Consider the following 27,937-nt stretch of genomic DNA (forward strand, 5'->3'; position numbering starts at 1 on the left):
AGGGAAAGCTAACCAAGGATGTGGTCTCAGACAGCTACTGGCTTCAGCCTAATCCCCAGGGAAGCTCTGGAGCATGAATTTCACCACAGGGTTGGTCCTGCCTAGAAGGATGAGAGCCAAGTTTTTGTACACCTCTCTATCAGTTACTCACTGACTGTGGACTGCCAGTAGTGGGATGAGGGTGAGAGTGTAACCTCCTGGGCTAAGTGGTTCCTGATGGCTGAGGGTAGCAAAAGGGGCAGCTGTGAGCCATTAGTATCCAACCCTGACGGCAGCTGGGGGGTGGGCGAACCCAGGTTAATAGACATCTGGTTGAGACACCAACAGCATCTACTACATGAATGCTTTTTGGATCACTGTTCACATCCCTGAAATCTGTATCAATCTCTGCTTAGGTGTGAACTCTCCTCTCATCTGTTGGCCTCATAGAATCCAAGTCCTGGACGAGCCAGTTTCCTATTCCCCATTCAGCCATTGAAGTAAGTCAAGTCAAGTGGCTACGTTTGTAGGATCCCAGATAGTGTGCAGAGGGTGTTGAACACATGCATTATCCCTCCCTGTAGAATATCTTTCTATCCTAGGAACATTTTATTGTTATTTCCTGTTTCCTCCTTTTGTAAAATGAAGGGCTGATCTGGATCATTTCTAAGCCTCATTCCAGTTTAAAAATTCACTTGCCTAACGATTTTGCTGCAGAAGGCAGCTGTTGCACCTGCATTGCCTCTGGGAATGAGTTTCACAAAAACATGGATTAGAAACTAAGTCCAGTGTCATTGATACAAGTCAGGCACTGTTCAAACTGTGAAAAGATTTAGTCCATATAAAGGAGTGCACTTCCACTTGTTCTGACCACGATTCTTTTATCAATAATTGATATTAAATTTACTGGATAATTATGAGGGATGAATTACTTTAAAATATTAGAGAACTGCAGAGTTGATTGCAAATTCCTGCCTCAATGATCTGTGTCATGTGTTTGCCACACAAAAATTCACAGATACTATCATTTCCATTCCCAATATTACAGTGCATCAGCACTTAAATTAAGGGCTTCAGGAAGGTTTCACAATGGCAAAGCAATATATCGTTGAAACTCTGGCAGAAACTGAGGCAAAACTGCAAAAGTATCACTGAAGTGTCCCTATGTGTCTCCCTTTAATCAAGTACAAGCTGATATTGAAAAAAATTCCTGATGGAAATAACTGAAAGTAGGTCTACCCCGACCAGATACTGGCCCTTTGTGTGACTTAAAACAAAGCACCTATTCAGGTTTATAAAACACTGAAAAGTGTCCCCTCTCGCTGGACAACTTACAAAAATGTCATTCCTTCCTTCTGGCTGCAAGGCCTATAAGGAGGCACAAGCCTTGGTATCTGAAGTGCAGACCGGGTTTTAACCCTTACTCACACCTTTTACCTGAGACCTTTGCACAGAGTACATCTTGCATGTCAGTATATAGTGTTCCTGGTTGTAGGTGTCCAATCATTGTGACTTGACCGGTTTTCCATTCTTTGATATGACCTTTCGTATTTGTCATCAATCCTACAAAATTGCTGAGTAGCACCATGTCTGAAGACATGCTGCAGCTCATCTCCATTGATGAGACTGTCCAAGACAAAAATGCCCAAAAAAGAATGTGTTCTGGACACCCTCTCTGTATGTATTCTTCATTCCTTTTTATCATATGAGAAGATTTGCCTTGGAACTTTGGCATTGGACCAAGAGGCCCTCACCATGTTACTGAAGTTCTAGGGTCGCTTATTTGTGTAGGAGCTCTAATGTGGCATTGCCATGCTAATCTATGCAGATCTTTCTGCCTGAGGGTGTTACAATAGTCAAATTGTTAGCACAATATTTGTTCAAATATCTGACATTGAATTATTTTTCTTAAGTTCCTAGAAACATCACTGCAGGAAAAAAGAAAACAACTGATAATTCTTCCCCTACATGGAAATCATTGCAGTGTAATTACATGGTGTTTTTACTTCCATTGTTACAGTGGAGAAAGCCTGGAAGAAAGGAACTCTTTGACTAGTTATATTAATTAAGTCGATAGGATCTACTACACCAGCAGCCCAAGGGTCATTGCTGGAGTTTTTGTTAATCTCTGTCATTACAGTAGTTACACAGGAAAGGGAGTGAGGGAGAAAGGGGTAAAAAGAAACGGGAGATAACATACCTTTGGAGAAATTAATATCAATACTAAATCTTCCTTCCCGGTTTTCTTTATTCCTGACGATATAAATAATGTCTTCTTAAGATGAAAAGTTAAGAAAGCAAATAAATTCCTACAGGCTTAGGTTGAGAACAGTGTTAATTTGTGTGTTCATAAAAAAGAAAGCTTTGGGGCGTTTTGAGGTAAGGTAACTACATTTTGGCAAGAAAATGATACAAGTTCTTTCTGATTGAGGGAAGATTATACCTTCTGTTTGGTTCAGAGAATAGCCAGTAAAGAGATGAGAGCTCGTTACCGTAGGAGACTGTTTAGAAAGTGGAGTGATACTCAGGATTATGTCCTTTGTGTATAGACTCACGGCACCTCCTAGTTAAATTGTTCTTATACCCTCTGCCGAAAGAAGATAGTTCATGAAACTCCACACTTTCTTTCTGAAGTGCTCCCAATAAATTACCATAAACATGAAAGTCACCTTTGATATTTACTAGAAAAATTGATTTTTTTCCTGTAATATTACGAGCCTTCCTCCATCTCCCTACTAAATATGTTTTATTGCATCTTCATTGCACATCTGATTTGTAATTCATCTCATACTCCCTCATTTAGGTCATAGCTATCTGCTGAAGAATAGCAGTCAGCCAGCCTGGAAACATTCTTCCAATAGTAGAAATGGAATATAAAGGTAATTACTTTTCTTGTCCTCTGTAAAATATGTTACTTTTTTAAAGTTTCAGTTATTTAACATTTGAACTAAAGATTTCAAATTATATCATAATAATTCAACAATACACATTGTGTTCATCCACAAGAGACATCTAGCTTTAATTACATAATAATCCAGTAATGAAAAATTTTATTATCTTGAAGAAAAATTAGAGGAAAAAAATGGACTAAATGTAGCAAGTAGTAGAATTATGGAACTACCCAGTGTGTGGTGTGATTAGATGCGTGACAAGCACAAACATGAAAAAATTAAATTGGTCCTGCTGGAGAATTTGAACCTACTAAAATGTCACTAATGGATGTTATATTCCTAGCTAGGTATTCATGGTTTTACCACTTGTTCCCAAAGGCTTCTGTAGGCTTGTAACATTAAGTATTTATTATAGGAAAGAGATGTGTGCTCTTGAAGGACCCTCCTTCCACAAATGACTAGAAAAAACTCCAGCGTTTGGACATAATTATAGCTGTTTTTCTAAGAATTTCATCATTTGCCTCCGTAAGTGAATGTCTGTCTACCTCATTTGCCTGAAAATTGTATTACATAAGCAAGACGGATCATCTGGCTCCCTTGTTGGTCCTAGGGGATATGAACACAGCCCACAAATCTACCAGCAGCTGACTGTCTGGAAAATGTTTACTTATAAATTAGTGTGGGCGATAATTTATTAAGGTAATAAGTGTAGATTACATTTAATGGCTTAGGCATTATGTGTTATGAACACAGTATTTTATGTTTAGTTGAAGCAAACGTATATGATTATGAATATGGTACCCAAATGTAACTCAGAAATTGTGAATTAGAAAGTTTAAACGAAGTTAAGCCACGTGTTACAGTGCATCAGCACTTAAATTAAGGGCTTCAGGAAGGTTTCACAATGGCAAAGCAATGTATCATTCATCTATACCCCGTATCAAGATTTGTTTATTTCTTCGATTCTCTTCTCCTTCCCTCATAAACTGACTCGTTCTGTTACTGAAGAAGATGGTTTCTCTCTTGAGAAGCATCCCGGCATTAAAACTTCAGCTTCTGGAGCTGAGGCGAGTAATCTGTCAGCAGGGACACCATGACAGCCTGGGATGACACACAGAGAAAGAGAAAGAAAGAAATGGGTAAACATTAGCAAGAGTCTGTTTAGGGACCTACGGAAGAGGATCCGGGTTGCAGCTTTGAAGGCCTATGGTTGAAATGTGTTTTCCCGAGGAAATGATAAGGGGACGGTTCTGAACTAATATTTATTTTTATTTGGATAAAGGGAGGTCAGGAGGGATCAGGGTGACCCAAATACATACACAAACACCATGCTTATTTAGGCCTCATTCCAGGACTAGTGGGGGAGAGAGCTGAAGTGAGATTCCAAGGTGGTAGCCATGATTGGATTTTCTAGTCATAGTGAAACCTAGGTATTGGCTGGTTTTAGAGAAATAGAATCCCTCCCATCCTTGTGTTTACACTGTGGTTTGGCTACTTGTAACCTCGAGAAGGTTAGAATAAATCAGATGTAGAGTAGTTAAGGTAAATCATTTAGGTTAATGAATAATGTCTTTCCGAATCTGGGTCCTCATGAAAGAGTGTTTATAACCAAGAGTACAGCTTCCCATTAGGCTGGCAGCTACAAATGGGAATTTTCACCTTTACTCTTCCCAACTTCCACAAGAATGCCAATAGTAATAAGATCAGAAACAGTGATGACAAATGTTGATTGAGTGCTTGCTATGTACCAGACGAAGTGCCTTATCATGTGTTAGTCGGTTAAGAAGTATTTGCCAGGCACTGTGCTAGGTGCTACGGTGAGGCAGAGAGAACTGTCTGTGCATTATCTCATGTAACGCAACACCCTTCTAAGGCAACTTGTGTTATTATCGCTTATAGATGAGAAACTCGATCCTGGAAACAACACAGAGTACAGAACTGGGTTTGGACCCAGGTTTCTCTGACTCCACGCTTAAGAGGTAGTTTTACTGCCTTTCAGGTACTTGCTCTTGCTTTTTGACCAAGCAAGAGCAGGTCTTGTCTTTCAGATGTGCCCATTGAAAATATTTATTGAAGAGTTACCATGTGCTGGGCCCTGTGCTGACTGCTTTATGTGCATCGTACTATTATGATCCATTCCTACTATGTGAGGTAGGAAGAGATATAAAATACAGATGAGGAAACTGAAGCATAGGTATTTTCCTGAGTGGTGGTAGTAAGGGGTGGATCTGGACTTGCCTGTCCTGGACCTTGACCACCATTTTCATATGAATAAACTGGGCTTAGAGGAGCTATGGTACTTTCCCAAGATCACACAGAGAGCCAGAATATCAACCTGATTTCCAAAGCCTGTGTTCTAGAACCAACCAGTACTCTGTATTGCCTTCAGGCTACAAAAATGTATGGAGCACTTATTTAGGGTATTTGTCAGGTACCCTTCTAGGTATAATGAAGGACATTACAGACAAGATCAATGCTCTTATGAAGGAGGTTTCATTATGGGGAGGGGACAGGCAAGAAACAAAAAAGAAAATATCAAGGAGTGATAAATGTCATTAGAAAATAAAAAACAGGGTAAAGGAGGCTGGGGAACCATTTAAGAGAGGGTGGCCAGGGAAGATCTTGTTAAAGAATGACATTTAAGTTGAGATCTGAATGGCAAGGAGAAAATAGAAAGGTCAAACACTGGGATAAGAACATGTTCCAGGAAAATATTTTAAGCTTTTTTATGGGTTCCTGGGATCACATCTCAGGTTTGGTTTTGTTTTTAATGGTCACTGCATATGTCAAATTTATTTTCAAATATTAAATCTTAGAAAGTCAGTTAGGAATGGAGTTGCCAGATTTAGTTAGACACATACGTACATATATACATACATAAATAAATAAATAGGCATTTCAGATAAACAATAATTTTTCTTAAACTATAAATATGTTCCAAATATTGCATGGGACACGTCTATACTAAACAATTATTTATTGTTTATTTGAAACTCCAGTTTAGCTGGGTATCCTGTATTTTATCTGGCACCCCTAACTTGGAGAGAAGAGACGATAAAATACTATGAGCTACGTTCGCAATAGTGTTGTGTATCTAAGGGTCATCACGATAGCAGTGCTTTGAAGTGGCAGATTTTTTGCAGGATCCCTTTAGGTTACTTCAGCTCCACAGTAAAATTTGTAGGCAGAGGAAGAAACCCACCTGACTCTTCATGAGTCCTACAGCCTTAGTAATTATTGAAAAATACAAAAGGTAACTTTGTGGGAAGGAGAGCATGCATGTCCGTGTGTGTGTGTGTGTGTGTGTGTGTGTGTGTGTATGTGTGTTTTAAACAAAGGGATCAAAAGGCCTGTGCCCTATGGAGAGAATGATGTGATTACTGGAGTGTTCTGAACAGCACTGCTGGAAATCGCCCAGCAGGAAGGCCTTAAAAAGCTACTGTGAGTGCTGAAAGAGTATACTTTTGCTTTAAAAATATTATATGCTTTTAGAACAAGCCCTTCACCTTATTTAGTTATTACATTAGTCATTATGGGCACCTCAGAACTTGAGGATAGATTGTATCTTTCCTTCCTTCTTCTATCCTGATTGTAAATGAAATTGTGTATGTGGAAATCATTCTCTAGAGAGTAGTGCTATCCAATAGGACTTTCTGCCATGATGGAAATGTTCTATGTCTGTGCTGTCCAATACAAATAGTGTAGCCACCAGCCATATGTGGCTTTTGAGCACTTAAAATGTGGTTAGTATGTCTGAGGAATTGAATCTTATATTTTATTATCTTTTAATTAGCTTAAGTCTAAATTTAGGGACTACCCTGGCGGTGCAGTGGTTAAGACTCCACGCTTCCACTGCAGGGGGCGCCGGTTCGATCCCTGGTCAGGGAACCAAGATCACACATGCTGCACGGCACAGCCAAAAAAAAAAAAAATTAAATACCCACATGCGCCTCGTGGCTACTGTATTGGATAGGGAAATTCTAGAGGAAAACAAGTATTGTGCCTTTAGAACATCCCAGAAGACTCTATCACAGCAATGCTGAGCCTAAATGCCATTCTAAATAAGCTGTCTAAGAATAATTTCTTTGCCTATGAAATAGGAATTTAGACTAGGCAATCTCTAAGGTCTCATCCCTCGAAAATGCCATGCTTCTATGAATTGTACAGGCTAAGCTGTGGGGACTGCACAGTGTTCATTTTTTTATCTCCAGTGCCTGCCAGAGGGCCTGGCACACAGTAGATGTTCAGTATATGATTGCTGAAATGAACTTAATTCAATGGGACTGCCAAATCATCTGGCTCAGAGACATAAAGAGGACAGCATGTGTGTCACCAACCCCCTTCCAGAATCCAAGTCAGGTCTCACTAGTCAGTTATGCCACTCTTTCCTTCCAAGACCACAGGCAGGCTTAGAACCTTCTGAACACAGGACTCTAAGTAGCCTGTTAATGAGATTGAGGACCTAAGAATTAAAATCACTTGCCATCTATATGGCTTGATCTGATTATTTTATATGTGAGGAAACTGGGACCCAGAGAGGTAACACTTATGCAATATGACACAGCTGACAGTTGTGACATCAAAGACAGTTATAGAATTCAAGTCTCCTCACTCCCAGTCGAGTATTCTTTCTATTTTAGATTCTCTACTTTCATTTTAATATGACTATGCCTCTTGTTTTCTTTAAAATATATTTTCCCATTAAGGAAAGGAAGATGGGAGATGGAGAGATGGTGGTAGGACTCAGATGGTGGAAAGTGGGTGGGCATAACATTTCACTGTGTGTATGTATAATATATACACTCCAAACATTTCAATTATGTGAATGCATTAAGTACTTAATTTTTTAAGTAAATTCAATTGAAAGATGTACATAATAAGCTCTTTAAAAATTCACATGTGAAGAGACTCTTCATAAATGATATTTTAGAAAGCTTACTTTTAGTTTCCCCCTCTGAATTTCAACAAAGGACCTATTTTAACAGATTTGGGTTGAAAAAAATGTATCTTTGTAACTTCAGTCATCCTCTGATAAAGAATAGAGCCTGAGGCCTATGTTTCTTCCTGAGGTATATGGGTTGGAGAGTTCACATTTCTTTTTTCGTCATCTGGATCTTTGCTCCTCAAAATGTGGTCCACAGGACAGCAGCATCTGCATTACCTGGTTGCTTGTTAGAAATGCTGAATCTTGGGCCCCATCTCAGACCAAATCCAAATCTGCACTTTAACAAGATCCCTAGGTGATTCAAATAGACATTAAAGCTTCAGAGGCACTGGTCTAAATGACATGACAATTGCCATTTCGGCCAAAGTTAGTGTCCTGAGGTGGCAAGCTGGAAGGTACAGTCAAACAAACAAACAAACAAAATCATCCCTCTTGTTAGATATGACAACTTTAGGCCTGATACACAACTTTTCATTGCAAAGGGAGTCGTGATTGGCTTCCAGTCAGCTATAGTAGAGCTCAAATCTCTGCTGGTCACTGCATTAGATCAACAGTGAAGATGATGGTGGTGATGATAATTATAATAACAACATTTACAGTGCATTAGATAACATACTAAATGTTTTACATGCGTTATTTAATGCTCACGATAACCCTATCTATATCCATTTATAGATTACATAAATAATTAGCAGATAGTCCTTTCCAGCTTGTTTTTATCTACTCCGTATACTGAAAGCTATAAACTACATTTCCCAGACTCCCTTGTAGCTGGGGTGCAGGCATGCCACTCAGCTGCATCTTGCAGCCATAAGTGAACAACATGCAGTGGAAGCCACCTCTGGGAGATTGGATCTTCTGGTTCATATGCAGGTGGGGGAAACTATAATGGACTATCTGGCATTTAGTTTCCAGGGCATTAGGTACCAGGCTATGGGTGCCCGTGTCAGTGGTGTTTTGGTTACAAAACTACCACAGTGTTGCTGGGCAATTTTCCTGCCTGTGTTGTTTCTGAATATGTGGTATACAAGAAGGATTCGCTGCACCCTCTTTCCCCAGAGATTCTGGGAGGTGCCTAATATCTTTTAGCAAATTCCTTTTTATTTCTCTACCTGAAGGGGACTCTATTGTTTGCCAGTAAGACCCTGGCTGGTATAGTAATTGAGATCAGTTAAATCGCTAAAAGATGGTGGTACTAAATTAGGGCACTGGAGTATTCCGTTTTCCAGAAAAGACAATGGTGTTTGGGATATTGTAAAGCAGAGATGTGAGGTTAATATTTCCTAGAATAGTGGTGATGAAGATGAAACTAGTGGCATTTTGTTAAAGGGACCAATAATTTTTAAGATTAGTCTTGCTGCAATTTTGGAAATGTTCTATGCCTAAAAACAAACGTGTCTGTGGGGCTAAAGCCAATAGAGAACCAAAACAATTATCTAGGCAAGGAATGAAAGAAAGAAAGGGAGGAGAAAGGAAATAAGATTTCTTTGAATGCCCACTTTGTGCCAGGCACTGAATTAGGGGCTTCTATAAACATTAACAAGGGGATTTTTAAATTATTGTATAAGAATTATACAACTTATCATGGTTGGCAGGCAATGGTGGCTCGTGCTCACACTGATCAAGAACAGTAAGAATTTTGACTAAAATAGATATATTTCGATGGGGGTCAGTTTTACTCCATTGAAAATATACTATAAATGCTTTAAGCAATAATAATCTATTATGAACTTTCTGAAAAAAAAGTAGACGCCACCTGAGCAAGTAATGTACGTGGGTAATCCCAGCTGCTTATTATTTACCAAAAGGCATGAATGACCAAGTAGGAGGCCACACAGAGAATTCCCTCTCCTCCAGTCACCTTTTCTTGCTTACCATGATTGTCCACTTTCTGTTTTCGGCCTCTGGGAATACAAGTGATCGTGGAGAATAAAACACTTCATCGTCCACTTCTTCTGGCTTTCTGGGCAAGCAGTGTAAAAATGTCCAGTCTGAAGCAGCAACTTTAGCCATCTAAAGAAGAGATGGGGTTAAGACTGTGTTTTGACTCTTATATGTGGCTATCACATTTGTCTTCTTCACAGTCAGAGTCTCTGACTCTGACCCGGGGTCAAAGGTCAATGCAAAGAGAGAGATAAAGGGGGCACAGTGAGGGTTTAAGCTCAAGGCACCCATCGGAAATGTATATGGTACTTTCAACTTATGGAACTTTCTAGTCATTTTTTTTGATTTGGGAGATCACCACTCCAAATTAAACCACTAACTCAGTTTTCTGGTACTCTGTCTAGTGAGTTGATGGACACTTGAGTAAGGAACTCTACTAGGGTAATATGTGGCTGATAGCAAAAGTCACCAGTTACACCCCAATGTATTTTAAAGGTTGCGTTTACGTGATAGTGTTATATTTTTAGCTTATCTCAAAATTATGGTCTTTAGCACTTGAAGCATACTTCATTACTAGTTAAAACAATTTTGAAAAAGAGCTCTGAGATAGGAGTGCATTAAACAGGATTATGGGCACTATGCACTAGGTGGTTCATTCTTCATGCAAATGTCCTAGTAATTTTAATTTTCTCTAACAGTTAATTCCTGAAAATTACATTTTCCCATCCATTTTCATCATTCACTTACAGATTCAAAACTACATTCCCTCATAAATTATTACCTCAAAATTACTGCCTTTGTACTAAATTTTTTTTGGTTTTGTTAAAAAAACAATAGAAAATAGGCAAAGGATAATATGATATAATATGAAAGAATATTATAGTTTATAGAAAAAGATATAGAAATGGCCAATAAACATGAAAAGATGTTTAACTTCATTAGTAATCAGAGAAATACGAATTTTAAAAAGCATGAGATACAGATTTTTAAAAGTCAAAAATGTAAATTGCAACTAAGAACGGAGAGAGTGTGGAGGGATTATAAATTGTCAATCCTTTTTGGATGGGCAGTTTAGCAGCATTTCTCATATTTTCAAAAGTATATACCACTTCACGCAGAAATTCTTCTCCCTAGAAGGAGGATTCTATTCTCTAGTAATACCTGCACAAAGAAATATATATAAAATGATCTTCATTGCAGCATTGTTTGTAATTGGAAATAGCCTAATTTTTCAACAGGAAACATTTTAGGTAAAATATGTTCCACTCATACTTTGGAATTCTATGCAGCCATTAAAAAGAATGAAAAATATCTGAATGAATGGACAAGAAAATCTAAGATTTGTTAGGTGGAAAAAATAAGTCACAATTATATGTCTAATCTACCATTTATGATAAATCATTAGGGGTGGAGGGGTGTGTGTGTGTGTGTGTGTGTGTGTTTGTAGGACTATGTAAATACACAGAAAAGGTCTGCAAAGAGACACAAAGGGCAAAGAATTCTGATGCGTCCACCATTGTGAGAGGGAAAAGCTTGCTTCTCTCTTCTGCCTGGGTTTCAATTCCTTCATCCCAGACAAAAGTGTCTTTCCAAAGGACAGAGCTAATCTTCAGGAGGAGAGAAATCACTGGGGGATACAGTCAGTGAGTCCTTTATAGGGAATGAAGGGACAGTCTGTTCTCCCCAAAGTGAATGAGCGATTAGATGATTCTGGCCTTTATGAATGGAATTAATGAACCTTAAGAGAGGCATCAGTTTGTACCTTCATTGTAACCTGGTAACCCTGGAAAGCCTGGAGCCGCTTTTTCTTCTCCTCTTCTTGCCCCATACTTATCCAAGTGTCTGTAATTAATACATTGCCTCCACGAGCCGCTTCCAATGGATCGTTCATCAGTGACAGCTTGGTACCATTCTGGCATACACGAGCAAGCCGGTTAAAGAACTTCACAGGACAGGGAAAGACAGTTACACCTTTACATATAAGGAGCATACCTCCTTGGTATACTGCTCTGCCAACTTGGTTATGCTGGGATCAGGCTCATAACCCTGCAGGGGGAAGAATGAACTGTGATTTAGATAGTTTTCTTATAAATGCCTTCTTATACATGCATTATTTTCCTTTCAACAATATCCCTGCTCTCCTTCCTGTTTTTGCTCTAAGTTGTAGCTCAACCATGTTCAGTAGAATATGATGTTGGCATCTAGAATTTCAAACCTTAATGGTGCTTTGGGGTAATTTAAAAAGGTAATCAATTGCCCCATTTGTCTTTTATTATCTTTGACCTCTTTCGTCATAAAGACAAATGGGGTGTGGTGCTTTCCAGCACTTGGTAGCACCTTTTCTTGTCCTCTAATAGTTTAAGAGGATTATATACGTAATTCTACAACTTAATGCATTTTTGTTGCAGAGTCTTTCCACAAGCTCTTTTTTTTTTAATGCTATTTTGGTCTGAAATGGTTTTTCCCACCCACGCCACGTGGATAATGCTTTCGGGTCGCAGCTCAAATGTTTCCTCCTCAGAGAAACCTTCCCTCACCACGTGAGCTAAATACTCAGAGCCCACATGCACACATCTTACTCTTGTGCGCTCACCGGCCAGGATTCTGTGTGCAGGGAGCTTGCTTTGAAATGGCCTTTGCACAGCAAGTATACAGTTTTTGCTGAAATATATTCGTTTGGGTTGGTTTGGTGAGGGCAGGGTCGGGACTTGGGTGAGGCAAGCGCTCGCTGTCAGGCGTGCAAACACAAATTTTGCACCCTGGGTACCTCACTTGCTCAGTCTGGTCTGAACCCTAGGTGGGGGACGACACTGTGGGAACAGCTAAAGTCCCCCAAGCTATTCCAGACCCCACAGGTAACCCCTCTGCCTCCATCCACACCCTCCAATCTGCTCTATACGCAGCAGAAAGAATTGTTTTATCCGAAGCCTTCAATGTTTACTACTTGTTTCTTAAGTCGAAGCCGATTAAGAGTATCAAGGCTCCCCGCCGACATCTCCTGCTTCTGTCTCTTTTAATTTTGCTCAACATCTTGCTGCAGGAAAGCCAATCTCATTGTCATCCTTGTACACGTCTTGCCCTTTTCTGCCATCCCAGCCTTTCACCCTTGCACACCTCCCCCTTTGTCCCCTTCCGGGCGTCTTCATTGAAACATGTCAGCTCCTCCTTTATCAAAACTCTAGGCCTGCCTCACCTCTGGACCCTCCATGTGGAAGGCTTGTCAGTCCAAACACCATAATTATTCTCATCATCCTCCATCCTTCTTGTTTTTCTGAATTCTTAGAATTTATTTTTGACTCGGTTTTATAAATTCTCAGTAGGACATTGCGATGGGTGCTGTGATGTGTCACCCAGATCCCCCTTCATGAATAAAAGACTTACTGTCCCAGCTGCTGCATGTGCGCCGGAAGATGGCTTTCAGCTGTCAGCCCTCTTCGGGCACTGCCTCAGCTGCACAGAAGCCGACTCACCCAGGGTCACGTACCCTTCCAAGGCCACCTGCATCCAGTGACTGATTGACAGGAGGACATAAAAACCTGACTCCATCCTCCCAACTTGGGACAGCCCTAAATGGCCATCTCAGATCTAGAATTCTCCATAAGGTCGGCTGAGTTTGCTCTTGGGCCTGCATCGCAGTTCGGTTTCTCCCTCTGCACTCCTGCTTCCTTCGCCTCCCTTATCAAGGGCACGGTGTCATAAACATCCTGCACGTCCTGCATGCCAAACTCTCAGAATCTGCTTCCCAGGAAACTCGACCCACAACAGGCATGTTCAGATGTATTCATTTGAAATTGTGTTTATTTGCACATAATTATCTATAATAGTTCCTTCTCTCATTAAAAAATTCTTGAGGAAAGAAACTATCAGATGACGATGATACCTGCAGACATTTTAGCAGCTTTCTCATCCTCAAATAGCCATAAATTCTGGAGCGTTGTTTCCTGAAATTTGGGGAAGGTAATTAATTTAGTAAGCCTTGCTAATTTAGTAACTAATGTTGTGACCATTCATACTGGTAAACATAAATGCAGAGGCTTGGCTATTACCCCATGTACCTCCTGCCCTGAAAATTTAGCTCTCCCTTTGGAAAGCAGGTTTTATACTCCCTAAGTATAATCATTCTTAGAGAAGGAATCAATAAGCACTTAGAGAACCAACAGAGAGGTTTGGAAATTAGAACATCACCCAACCTTGCATGCGCTGGGCCATGACTGAGAATACAAAGAGGAATTCTTTACTCACAGCTCAGCTTTCAATACTAAATCACTCATTGGCTTTTACATAAATCTTAAAACCAGACGAAGAAGGTGATTAACAGACCCAGTTCAGTCTAAATATTCACTTAGAACAATGTTAAAATCATTACCATCAATAGTTTATGGAACAATTTTACAATCAAGGACAAAATTATGTTTTCTTGAATATGTAAGTTATTGGTTGCAGAATGGAGAAATAGATTAACTATGGCCTTGGAAACTTTTCAGTGCTTCTTAAGTTTACACTAAGTCTCCTAGCTTTATCTTTAAAGGAAATAGGTCTACTTATAAATTGATGGAAAAACTTCTACACTTCAGACTTTCCAGAAGACTTTTTAAAACTGTTACTCCCACCAAAATTTAACCAGGTTTTAGTACTCTTTATCATTTAAATGAGTTTCTGCATAAGAACAATACTGAAATTACTCTGTAATATTGGGATTTTTTCCTTTGATGTTAATAAAACATCTTTGACATGCAATAAAATGTTTAAATCATGTATTTCTCCAACAGAATAAAACCTTTCCAAAAACACCTTATAGCAGGGAACAACTATTGTCAACGTATGTTTTATCTGTAAAACCCAAATGCAGTAAGAGTTTGCATTAATATAAAGCCCTTCTTCAAGCTAGATTTGTAGTGAGAGTGTGCTAACTCTCCCCATAAAATGAAGAAGAACTACCTTATTCACACGTCAGATCCGAGCCTTTATTCCAGTTCATGCTGAATGAAAGGATTATCTATCTGTTGTAAGGGTTAGCTCTCTGCATCCCCAAAGTTTACTATAATAGGGTGGCTTCCAATATATGCTGCTGCCTATGCCTTGACATTTCTTCTGTGGCAAGTGTATTAGGTAGAATAGTGTCCTCCAAAAATTCCTTCCCCACCAGAACCTCAGAATGTGACCTTTTTTAGAAGTAGGGTTTTTGCAGATGTAATTAGTTAAAAGGAGGTCATACTGGATTAGTGTTGGCCTAAATTTAATATGACTGCTATCCTCATAAGAAGAGGAACATTTGGACAAGAAACACAGACATAAAGGGAAGAAGATGGAGGCAGAGATTGGAGTGATGCCGCCACAAGCCAAGGAATGCCTGGGGCGACCAGCAGTAGGAAGAGACAAGGACGGATCATCCCCTAGAGGCTTTGGAGGGGCTGTGGCCTTGCCAGCACCTTGACTTTGGACTTCTAGTCTCCAGAGCTGTGGGATAATACATTTCTGTTGTTTTAAGCCACCCAGTAGGAATTTGTTATGGCAGTCCTGGGAAACTAAGGCAGCAGGTGCATTGACTCAAACCGGTTCAGCAAGAACACTAGAGAAAAGCATTTTGTTTTGTCTTATTTGTTTTATTTGGTTTTGGCAGGATGCAGCAATGCTAGTGCTCTACCCAGATGCCCTCAGAGGACCCCGTTTTCCATCTTTTGCCCCCTCTCCCCATTTCAGTGTGCTTTTAACACCTTACAGTCACAGCTCTTCTTCAGAAGATGGCCCACTGGCCACCGACTGCTTTTCCTGCCAAACGTGCCAGGGGATTCACCACCCTACCTCCCACGCTGCCCTTGGCCAATGACTGGATTCCAAGGATAACAGCCCATCTTCCTTGCCTTGGGTTGGGACAATTCTGGGGTATAACCTACACTCCAGAGCTCACTTGTTGGATCAGGCTGAAGCCCCCTTCTGTGGGACAGTGCCTGACATGGCACTTGGGTGACCAAATAACCCTAGCTTGCCTGGGACCCTCCCAGTTTTAGCACTGATAGTCCCATGTCCCCAGAAAGCCCTGGGTCCCTCTTAAACTCAAGAAGCAGAAGCAAGGAGGAATTTTTAGGCCTCACATATTCACCTCTGAATGTCTTCGCTTATCAGAGTGAACCACAGCAGTGACTACTGAGATAACAGCAAACACATGTTCGGTCAGAAACACTGGTGGACAATTTTGTGAATCATCATCCCTTAATGAGAAGATCAGTTCTGTCTTTTACTTCGTTTCTGAAATGGCTTCTATTTAGGGGAGCTTTCCCCTCAAAAGACTCCTGATAGGAAATTGTAACTAATGAGAAACATAATGGTGAAAAGAATTCAGTAGAGAGGGGGTATGTAAAAGGTTCAGTGGAGATCCTTCAGGACTGATTTGTGTATGAGTCTCTTGTAGAATTAGTTTTTATCCTCTAAAAGGCCTACTTATTTTGTATGAGGCTGGGAGTATCTTTTTTTTTAAGTTTTATTGAAGTATAGTTGATTTACAATGTTGTGTTAATTTCAGCTGTACAGCAAAGTGACTCAGTTATACATATATAGATACATTCTTTTTCATATTCTTTTACCTTATAGTTTATCACAGGATATTGAATATAGTTCCCTGTGCTATACAGTAGGACCTTGTTGTTTATCCATCCTGTATATAATAGTTTGCATCTGTTAATCCCAAACTCGAGGCTGGGAGTATCTTAACATAGGGCTTCTCCTAGGGGGATCTGCACTTTTTTATTTTGGTGTATTTATTTACGGACTTAATATGAAGGTAGAACATTTACATGTTAAGAAATTCAAACCACATAAAAGGATATGCTGTGGAAATAAAGTCTCCCTCCTACCTCTATCCTTGAATCTCCCAGTTTCACTTCTCACAGACAACAATTATTACCAGTTTCTCGTGTATCATAAAGGGTTACTTTGGACCTATAAAAGAAGTCACGCTTCCCATACATCCTGTGAGAGATTAATAGCAGGGTAGGAAGTAAGTGGGGGTAGCTTCACAGCCAGGACTCAGATTTAAAAGGCTGAAGGGCCCCTGGATTTGAGTTTTGAAACACTAAGCTGGTGTACATGCCATTGCTGTGTCCTTCACATTAGAGTGAATTTTTTTTTTTTTTACCGAATCGTAGTACTCAAAAAATGACAGCATCTTCCCCATGCCTTTTGGGATTTCTACGCTGTCTGGATTTCATTACTTTCTTCAGCCTTTGTGGTAGCAATGCACAAGAATGCCAGTCATCATAATGGCTGGTTTCAGGGTACTCAAAGGGATAATTCAGACATGCTTTTAACACAGACTTACAGGGTGAAAGGCATCAGGCAAGACTATCTCTTTTTGTAGAGATGGGAAATTGGAAACTCAAGAGGCCGGGTAGCTATAATAGTAGGGCTAGTAACATAACCTAAACTTTGTGGCCTCACCTGTCCTCTCCTTGAATGGAAGAGAGGTTTGTCTTTCACTAGGTAATTGCATCTGGGAATGATTTCAAAGGGGGTTAGTTTCGAGGCAGAAAGTTTCCCTACCTTTGGAGTAGCCACCTGAAGGTGCATCCCGAATTTCGCTGCACTCATCATGATGGAGTGCAGGATGTTATTCCCATCCCCAATCCAGCTGAGGGTAAGGCCTTTCAGAGAGCCGTAGTGTTCCTGAAAGGCAAGGGATGGAGGAGATTACATCTGGGAGGAAATCCACTCATGTGAAACAGTTATTAGGGTTACAATAAAGGAAACAATCTACATCTCAATTTTAAATGGTTTCTTGGAAAGAATAAGCTACTAATTTTTTTTTTCATTATACAGAGCAATTCAATAACGTGAAGGTACAATCACAAAAAAATAGCAATATGTCCTAATATCTTAAGCCAAGACATCATATGAACTCATATGGAGACTCATTTTCATATATTTCAAATCTGAATCTTTGTTGTATTCTTTCATTCAACAAATTGAGAACCATCAATGTCCAGACACTGTCCTTGGCCCTGGAGATATAACAATGAACAAAGGAGACAAAAGTCACTGCCCTTATGAATCTTACACTTGCTGGTATAAGAAAGGGGAAATACAATGCACCTAGAACAGTGCAGCATGGTAGTTGAGTAAGTTCCCGTTTATATAAAGTTTAAAAACCATTAATACATTTGGTTCTTTATAGATATTGACATGTACAGTTAAAGTATAAAAACATGCTTGGAAATTATAAATACAAACACCAGGATAAAAATTTCTTTGCGGGGTTCGAGGAAATGGACTTCAACTCTTACCTGTAACATTTTATTTAAAAACAACAAAAAATTCTAAAGTAAGATTTGGCAAAACTGTATAATGGGCACATGGATATTTGTTTTACTTTCCTTGAAGTGTCTGTAGGTTTCGTATATCTTATATGTTTATATATTTATAAAGATAAGATTTTAAAAACAGAAAGGCTAACTAATTTGAAGATCACAGAACTACTGGGTGGCTAAGCTTGGATGTAAATCCAGGTTCATCTGATTTAGATTCCACGCCCTTAATAAGCTGCTATGTATTCATTCGGCTCCTATGAGAATTTCCTTTATGAAGGCATTGCACCAGGTCCTGTAGGGGACAATATGATGAGTAGAACATTTCACTATACCTGATGAATGTATAATCTAGTAATGATAAAGCCCCAAGGGGAAGCATTAATTATCTGACGTATATGTAAAGCCACAAATACAAACAGCCACTTGGTATCTAACATCGTTGTGTCATCCTCTCTGCATTAATCTTACCTTCATCACCAAAGAGTTTCATTTTGAGTTTAACCTCACATGTACATGTGTGTAGCTTATTCAAATGAGGAGGAAGATAGACCTACCTATCCAGTTTGCCCTGTCTCCCCAGAATAGTCCATAGACGCAGAAACCATGGTTGTTAGGATTCCCAGTGGCAAGACTGTAGATTGGCTGCGGCAAACCCAATGGGATGAATCTTTCAAAGTTATTCAAGTTTTTAATTTGAAGGAACATGGCTAAATTTGAGCCCCAATTCTATAAATTCTGCATGCTCTTAACTCCAATCTTAAGCAATTTATTAAAATGATAGAAAATGGCCTCCTTCTCAGAAAGTCATTTAGTAATTGACCATTTTGAATGTTCAAAGCACACTCCACCAGTCTTCACTGCCAAGTCACAGAGCCTGATATATATGGATTACATAACGATTCTTCTATTTTCTGTGCTCCAGCATTCCCTGTTCATCCACTGTGTTAAATATGGCACCAGAAGAGCAAAGGTTTGAGAACAGAAGTATCTATAATCTGTTTTTAGCAATGCCCTGTCTTCCTTGGATATCTAGTTGTACACATATGCCATAATTCTTTGCCAAGATATTATTTGAAAACAAAACACCAATACCACAATTTAAATGCTTCCGTTTAGAGCTGGTTAGGAATTATTGATTCTGCTCTTGTGTGAGGCAAAGAAATAAGCCAACCTGGAGAGTGAGGTAATCAGCCAGGATCTGGATAGGATGGTACAAATCTGACAGCCCATTGACGATTGGGATGGATGCTTCTTTAGCCAGGATGTCCAGATCTGATTGTTTATACACTCGCGCCAACACTGCATCTGTCATGCTAGACAACACACTGTGACAAACCAAGAAAAAATCATCTAAGTTGATTATGCTTAATAATTCCTTCTAAATATAGGGTCTTAGACAGTAATAAGAAATGCTAATACATTAGAATTTTTACTGTTACAACTACCTATCAACATGACGGATTTAAAAGCTAATAATAAACATGTAATCATTCCAGAAGCCAGATGTTGTTCCACTGATGTCTTAGCCAATGACCGCTGATTTTACTATTTTTTACGGAGATAAGAAACCAATTGTGAGCCTAGCAGTTGTGATAATGAATTATAATTGATATATGGCAGTTGGTAAAGTTAAAAGAGACAAGACCAGGGGCTTCCCTGGTGGCACAGTGGTTGAGAGTCCGCCTGCCGATGCAGGGGACACGGGTTCGTGCCCCGGTCCGGGAGGATCCCACATGCCGCGGGGCGGCTGGGCCCGTGAGCCACGGCCGCTGAGCCTGCGCGTCCGGAGCCTGTGCTCCGCAACGGGAGAGGCCACAACGGTGAGGGACCCGCGTACCGCAAAAAAAAAAGAGAGACAAGACCAAAAACAAGATATACAGAGAAAAATTAATGAACTGGATTGCGGCATTTTGTGAGGGGGACATCATCTCACAAATATACACTTTCACTATAAAATTGAAGGTAGCAGTGTGGCAGCCGAAGACGTGCATACAAAGGTTGTTTTGCAAGACAGAACCTTCTGGGAGGAGTGCTATTAGCTGACAGCCCCCAGCTGCTGCACCTTTGGAGTCTGCTGCAGCATTGCTGCTGAGGCCACACCCTCCCCAGGCTGTTCCCACCAAGGACAGAGCACAGGAGGGCCCCAGAGCTGGGCCATTCTGCCTGACACGGGACATCTCTGATGGGCAGCAAAGATGGATATAACTATTCTCATTTTATAGCTGAAGGACCTGAGACAAAGAGAAGTTTAGTAACTTGCCCCAGATCACACAGCTAAGTAAGTTGGAGGAGCTCATATTCAAACCAAAGTCAGTTTAACTCAAAAGACCACGTTCTTACCATTACAACACGTTGCCTCAAATTTGCAGATGATAAAAACCTGGAATGAGAAACTGGGATCCAGATTTTAAGCTCTCTATATGTCAGAGTGATGGTGGTCCCTCAGCTAAAGCTTCAGCCTTACAAAAATAACAGGGATGGCCTTTTGTTTAAAATCTTGGTTTCTTCTTATTTAAAGGGAAACCCCACAGCAGAGGCTTCTAACCATTTTAAGGAACTCTTTTTAATGGCAAAAAAAAAAAATTGGAAAGCCTCCCATAATAGTAGTTATATTAAATATATAGAGTCATTATTATAAGGTATCCAGTTAGCCTTTGTAATTTTGGTTGTGTAACTTACTAGCTGTGTGACCTTGGACATGTTATTTAATTTCTCTATGACTTAGTTTCTTCATCTGTAAAACCATAATAACAATATCTATCCCATTGCGTTATTGTGAGGACTCATGAGATAACCTATATAAGGTGCATATGCCTTGTTCATAGTTCATAAGTATGCCTTGTTCATAGTAGAAGATCAAAAAGTAATAGATGATATTACCATGTCAAAAGCAAATGTATAAAAACTAGAGCTAGTATTTAGTAAGGATTTCATAGATTTGTATTTTAATCATCATATATTTGGAAAATTAGTCCTTCTTATATATCTGAGGCATATTATTTACTCAGTCTGTAGAAAACATTTGCTGCTTATAAAATTCAATGACCACTAAAAAAATTCCTTGCTCCCAGGGATTAGAGAATCAAAGATTGAAAACCATATTCCTGTAACAATATTTTCTAGACTCAGGGTTTTTTTCAAATTTTCACAGATTTCTCATACCCATAGTTCCCAGATTTTCAGATTTCATGGATCAGCAAAATTTCTAAAAACATATGGAGATCAACATATGATTCCCAACTTTTTGTTTAGAAGATTAAGGGCATGAGAAACAAGCAGATAAACACATATAATATGTTAATATCTTCATTTAGTAAGAGAGGACATTTTAACAACAAAAAAGGTGTGAATGACCTAATCTCAGAAATGATCCTTGAATTAATTTAGCTTTTTGAAATTCACTATATTGTCTTTATTTTTTTTATTTTACAACTTCTGATGAAAACTTCCCATGGCAGGGCATCAGTGGAGGGGTCAAAATTTGGAAACCAGTGCTCTGAACTGTCTAAGCACATTGTACATTGTAGTTTGAAAGAGGTGAATAAAAGAGCCGCTTTAGAGTTTTCTCTTGTAAAACAGGTGACGTTTGATGGTTGACTAAGACCGGGGTTTTCAATTTTTGCTGCATATGAAAGTCACCTGGAGAATTTTTAAAACTCTGGAGGCCCAGGCCACAATCTCTATCAATTTCATCAGGAAAATAGAATCTCTAGAGGTACGACCTAGAGATCAACATTTTAAAAAACTTTCCAGAAAATTCCAGTGTGCAGCCAAGGTTGAGAACCAAAGCTAGAACCTCACTCCTCAAATCAACAGTATCAGCATCACCCGGGAGCTTATTAGAACTGCAGAATCACAGGCCCCACCCAGATTTACTCAATCAGAATCTGTATTTTGACAAGGTTTCCAGGTGATTAATTTGCATATTAAAGTTTGAGACTCCTAATAAAGTGAAAATTGATGCCACCGTATTTTTGAAAGTATCATCCATTCTTTTCTTCAAAACCTAACCAGCCCCCCTCCCCTCCCCCGCAAACATCACGAGATCAAGAGATGGCAGCCCACAAAGACAAAGGACTTTGTCCACAGTCTCGTTGGCAAGGAGTGCTTTCTAGTTCAATTGAAAGAAAAAGGCATCTCAAATCCTGAAAAATGAATAATTTACTCCCTTCCATTAAGGCCCGCATCTTTACAGTAACCAGCTAGCCTGACCTATCTGGTGTCCTAAGGCAGTGGGTCCCAAACTTGGGTGTATATCAGAACTAAGTGAATAACTAATAAACAACAGAGGTCCAAGCTCCTGAAATAGGGTAGACTGGGTCTTTGTACTTTTACCAAGTTTCCCAAATAACTCAGATAACCTTCCAAAATTTGAGAACCACTGTCCTTAGACATAGGCTATTATGTTAAAAGAATTTTAGATCTTCTCCCCTTTTTTCAAAATCACAATACAGATTCCCTTCACCATACAGATATACTGATGTTTCATACTACAGAATGCAGGCTTTTAACTCCACCTTGAGAAAGTTATTTAGATGCCGGTAGATATCCCAATAAGATCTATAATTATAATCAATTTCCTATTTCAGAAGAATTGGTTAATTTTATGATACCTAAAATCCTATGAGAGAGAGAGAGGTAGAGGGGTGTTTGACCCCAAAGGATTTCTTTAAATATGCATCACTTCCTACAGTGTGTAGAGACAGAATAAAAAAAAAATCTGGATTAACCATTACAGTTGACTTTCTGGAATCTCCCAGTCAGAAAAACAGATCTGACTTCAGTTGTAGCCTCTCAAATAATTTTAGGGAGCTAGGACCATGGGCTGCCAACCTCTTATGGTTTTTATGAACTTTATGATGTGTTGTTAAGTTTTGCTACGTATGTCACAGATAAATGTTATCAACCTCATAGATGAGAAAACCAAGGATTTTGAAAGCCTTGAAGTAATTAGAGCAAGGTTAGGAAAGAATAAAAAAGGATGAGGCTGAAAGAGGGAGACACTAGGAGAGCAACTGGAGAAGTCAATGCCCGATACACTTGAGTTTTTCAAGAATATTGAAAAAGGGCAGTTGTCGTCATTCCCTCCCTTGAACAATCCCAAGAGCTCTGGAACAAAGCAGCCAAAAGGCAAGCATGCATTTACTTGCCCTGTTTATAATGTGGAGTTGGTAACCCTGGAACCTCTATGGTATAATCTCATGGAATAGTGACTGGTCTGCTTTACTGAGGTTGCCCAACACCTCCTAGAACAGAGGTTCTTGACCTTGGCTGCACATTAGTATCACCTATGAAGCTGTAGAAACCCTGTTGCCATATTCTGCCCTTTGGAAGTTTAAATTAGAAGCTGTGGTGGGGGAGTCACATCAATATTTTTTTATAATTGCTTTACATACTTTATAAGATTTAATCATCATGATAATTTTAAAGGTTAAATATACATACTTTTTTTTTTTACATATACATGTATCTATTCTTTTTCAAATTCTTTTCCCATTTAGGTTGTTACATAATATTGAGCAGAGTTCCCTGTGCTATACCCAGTAGGTCCTTGTTGGTTATCCATTTTAAATATAGCAGTGTGTACATGTCAATCCCAGACTCCCTAACTATCCCTCCCCACCACCCTTCCCCGCTGGTAACCGTAACTTCATTCTCTAAGTCCGTGAGTCTGTTTCTGTTTTGTAAATAACTTCATTTGTAACATTTTTTTTAGATTCTGCCTATGTGATAGCATACGATATTTCTCTTTCTCTGTCTGACTTACTTCACTCAGTATGATAATCTCTAGGTCTATCCATGTTGCTGCAAATGGCATTAGTTCATTCTTTTTAATGGCTTAGTAATATTCCATTGTATATATGTACCACATCTTCTTTATCCATTCATCTATCGATGGATATACTTAGGTTGCTTACATGTCCTGGCTATTGCAAACAGTGCTGCAATGAACATTGGGGTGCGTGTATCCTTTCAGACCATGTTTTTCTCTGGATATATGCCCAGGAGTGGGGTTGCAGGATCATATGGTAGCTCTTTTTTAGTTTTTAAGGAACCTCCATACTGTTCTCCACAGTGGCTGTACCAATTTATATTCCCACCAACAGTGTAGGAGGGTTCCCTTCTCTCCACATCCTCTCCAGCATTTATTGTTTGTGGATTTTTTGATGATGGCCATTCTGACTGGTGTGAGGTGATATCTCTTTGTAGTTTTGATTTGCATTTCTCTAATAATTAGCGATCACATCAATATTTTTAAAGCTCCCCAGGTTATCCCAATCTGAAGACAAGGCTGAGAAGTATTATCCTAGAAAATAGAGTGAGGAGGTGAGAGGAGAGTGGGATACTCTGCTGCTGGGTGGAACAATAGATCAGTGTAGAGGAGGAAAGTCTTAGTAGTTGCTGAAATCTCATACTATAGGAAAAGTGAGGGATAACAACACGATACGCTGTACTGGAAAGAACAAGATTTCATACACTTATAAAAGAAGCACAGTTGACCCGTGAACGATGTGGATTTGAACTGCACAGGTCTACCTAAACGTGGATATATTTCAATAGTAAATACTACAGTACTACATGGTCCATGGTTGGTTGAATCCATGGACGCTGAGGAACTGCAGTTACGGAGGGTAGACTGTAAGTTATATGTGGATTAACCCCTGTGTTGTTCAAGGGTCAACTGTATTTTCCTTTCAGCTCAGTCACTACCAAGAGCAGTCCTGTGGCAGCAGCAGTAGCTATAATCTTCTCTCCCCTCAACACTTGTAAGCATCCCTAGTGCCCAAATTTTGGTCTTAATATTGTTCTATACCTTAAAAGGGAAACAGAAACTATTAGAGGATAGTTAATTCCATGTCCTTGGGCAGGATAAAATCAGTATAGGTCTGTAACACCCTGTTGTTGCTAGGAAGCAAAAATGATTTTAAAAATAGTAGGGGCAGTGCTAAAAGGAAAAAGAACTAGCTTAACCATTTGTCAAGTTGTGATCATTTATAGTAAAAATCATTAAGTAAAACATGTTGTGCTTATAAAAGGCCATGATGCTCGTAAGAAAAGAGTTAATATAAAGAAAATGTACAAAAATATAATTGTAATATCAAAGAAAGATGAATATTACCATGTACATTTAAATTTATTTACTTAAGTAGGAAAGTGCTTATATATAACTGTATAGATACAGATAGATATTTCGTGGGATTTTGTTAAGTGTATTTCTGTTCATAAAGTATAGATAATGTGCCATTTTTAATGTGTGTAAGCCACAAATAATTAACACAACTTAGATACCCAATAGTCCTAGAAATAGTAGAAACTATAACATGAATGGACAGGCCCCATCAGCATTTGTGGTCTTATGCAAAATGAAGTAGAAGAGGAAGCCTGCAGCTGACTAGCACCCGTCGCCACACACAATTTCCAATTAGAAAGATGATACAACCATTTATTCTAAAACAATAAGTTAACTGTCCTGAAGAAGAAATCTAAATTTTCAAACTCACGTTCCTGTCGCTCTGGTAGTGAAACCTCTTGGTGACCCAACTAATTATAAAACGATGCCAATCAGAAAGGCATATATTTCAAAATGTGGAAACCAGGCCAGGTTAATATATCATAAAAATATTACAATGGGTCATGTACTGCCAGAGATTGAAAACAAATAAAAATTGAAGGATACCCCATCTTTTAACTTCTTTAATAAATCAAAATCCATATGAAAAACAGAAACAAGGATCCTATGGTAGACAGAATAATGCCCCTCCCCCAAGGATGTTCCCGTCCTAATATCCAAAACCTGTGTATTTCCTTACGTGGCAAAGGAAATTTTGCAGATGTGATTACATTAAGGATCTTGAGATGGGGAGATTATCCTGAGCTGGGTCCAATCTAAGAGAGAGGATCCTTATAAGAGAGCCGCAGGAGGGGGGATTCCCTGGTGGTCTAGTGGTTAGGGCTCCGTGCTTCCACTGAAGGGGGCACGGGTTCAGTCCTTGGTCCGGGAACTAAGATCTCACAAGCTGTGCAGTGCGGCCAAAAAAAAGGAGCGAGCAAGGCAGGTCAGAAGTGAGAGAAGATGCTGGCTATGTTGCTGCCTTTGAAGATGGAGGAAGGGAACCATGTGCCAAAGGTTGTAGGCAGCCTCTGGAGGCTGGAAAGGCCAAGGAGTCTTTAATACAGGAGCCTCCAGAAGGGGCACAGCTCTATGGGCTCATTTTAGACCTCTGACTTGCAGAAGTGTAAGATAATAAATTTGTGTTGTTTTTAAGTCACTAAATTTATGGTAATTTGTTAAAGCAGCAGTAGGAAACCAATATCAGATCCCGTGATTAAAAATGAAAATTAGGTTATAAAAATATATTCAAGCTAGTGGATGGCAGCTTGAATTTAATTCATCTTGAACTTAGCAAGCAGTTCCCAAACCCAACCAAAATTAAGTGGTCAGCAATCCACTAAACCTACATTCCTAGCCTCTTGAGATGATTTTTCTTCTTTCCAGTCTGGTAAAATTACACACACACATTTAAATTCCAGGACCATGTAAGGATAAGAATAAAAGTAGGGGTAAGAATGTAAACAAAATTAAATCTATGATATTAATAGCATTGTGCTCAGTTTTATTGTTAAAATATTAATCAGCTCTCTAATCAGTGTGGTGTTTTAGGTATATATTTTCCTTTTTAAAATATTTAGAGCATTCAAGAAAATCTGAAATGCTAGGCTTGTGATTAAGTGTTTTAAAGCATTTGATTAAATTGCAATCAATGTTTAAATGGTTGACGAGACTTGTTTTGTTCATTTAATATGTATTTGATTTAGTGGTTGTATAAGTAGTGTGTGAATGTTTAAAGCAATCATTCTGAAACTTAAACACGCATCAGAATCACCAGGAGGGCTTATTAGAACACAGCCAGTTGTGTTTCTGATTCAGCCAGTTGTGTTTCTGATTCAGTAAGTCTGGGTTGGGGCCCAGAAGAATTTGCATTTCTAACGAGCTGTCGGGTACTGCTTATGCTGCTGATTTGGGGACCACACTTTGAGAACCACTGAGGAATGTTTGCTCTTTTTTTTTATGTTTGCTCTTTTATGTTTATAGAAATACTAAATTCATAAGATTAAGATATTGGACTGTAAACAAAGTACAACGAGTAGGGAGTATTTCTATAGCACAAAAAGCCTCTTAGACATTAAAGCATCTATGAGCAAAGGGGAGTATGACAAAGCTTGATAGAAAATGTCACTTCAGTCATTCAGCCACAGAAGCTGCAGGTGAAATGAATCGATATGGGGGAAGGAACAACCCTAAGCTGTTTTCACATTGGAATCACTTGGGGAAACAAAGATATTAAAGACCTTTAAATAGACAATATTATTTTGTCAATAATATTGCTTTCTGCTTTATGTTTATAAGTCATAGAGAAATCACCATTCTTATTTTTCTTCTTCCAGTCTACTAAAGATCTTAAAAAACAATGACTTTTCACTAGAAACAATGACAGACCTGTAACTCGGGCTGGATTTACAGGCCCATTAACAGTAATCTGGGCTTTCCATAGTTCTCCAGCAATTTGACACCCCCCGCTTTAAACATTGTAAGAGCTGTGTTATATGTGTTGCAAATGAAAGGTTGACAAGTTAAAAATACTCTCTGGCTCTGTAATGACTTTTCATTTTGGTCTCTTTTCATTTCCATTGAATATATAGAGTTCTGTTTGCCTTCCGGTGGATTTCTGCAGCTTTGCAGACAATCTTAGGTATCTGTCAACAATGGTAGCAAAACAGCTTTTGCAAAATCCAAAGTACCCAAATTTAAAGTTTCTCACACATATCAATTTGCTCTGGATGTTTCATTACCAATATGAGGATTTAAAAAAAAATAGTTAACAAGTTAAAATATTTATTCAACTTGATTTTGCCTAAGTGTTTAAAATGTCATCTAT

At 39.1% G+C, this 27,937-nt stretch overlaps 1 protein-coding gene and 1 long non-coding RNA gene across 3 annotated transcripts in view; one reads left to right on the forward strand and one right to left on the reverse strand.

The window, feature by feature from the left end:
- The window catches only part of LOC132594423 (uncharacterized), a 163,996-nt gene that overhangs the window by 117,330 nt on the left and 18,729 nt on the right, over positions 1 to 27,937 (forward strand). Inside the window, exons 3-4 of one of the 2 annotated variants that reach the window (XR_009560597.1) lie at positions 396 to 479; positions 2,783 to 2,858. This is a non-coding gene — a long non-coding RNA (uncharacterized lncRNA). The remainder of the gene's footprint in view (positions 1 to 395; positions 480 to 2,782; positions 2,859 to 27,937) is intronic. The other variant, XR_009560598.1, reaches the window with a different exon arrangement.
- Positions 3,912 to 27,937, reverse strand: part of OTC (ornithine transcarbamylase) — a 55,452-nt gene continuing 31,426 nt past the window's right edge. Inside the window, exons 5-10 of the mRNA XM_030834911.2 lie at positions 19,171 to 19,324; positions 17,236 to 17,358; positions 11,692 to 11,745; positions 11,462 to 11,611; positions 9,691 to 9,828; positions 3,912 to 3,971 (exon numbers count right to left, since the gene is read on the reverse strand). Coding sequence (XP_030690771.1) covers positions 3,912 to 3,971; positions 9,691 to 9,828; positions 11,462 to 11,611; positions 11,692 to 11,745; positions 17,236 to 17,358; positions 19,171 to 19,324 — 679 coding nt within the window. The remainder of the gene's footprint in view (positions 3,972 to 9,690; positions 9,829 to 11,461; positions 11,612 to 11,691; positions 11,746 to 17,235; positions 17,359 to 19,170; positions 19,325 to 27,937) is intronic.

The sequence above is a fragment of the Globicephala melas genome, chromosome X (assembly GCF_963455315.2).
Source record: "Globicephala melas chromosome X, mGloMel1.2, whole genome shotgun sequence".
NCBI classification, from domain to species: Eukaryota; Metazoa; Chordata; class Mammalia; order Artiodactyla; family Delphinidae; genus Globicephala; species Globicephala melas.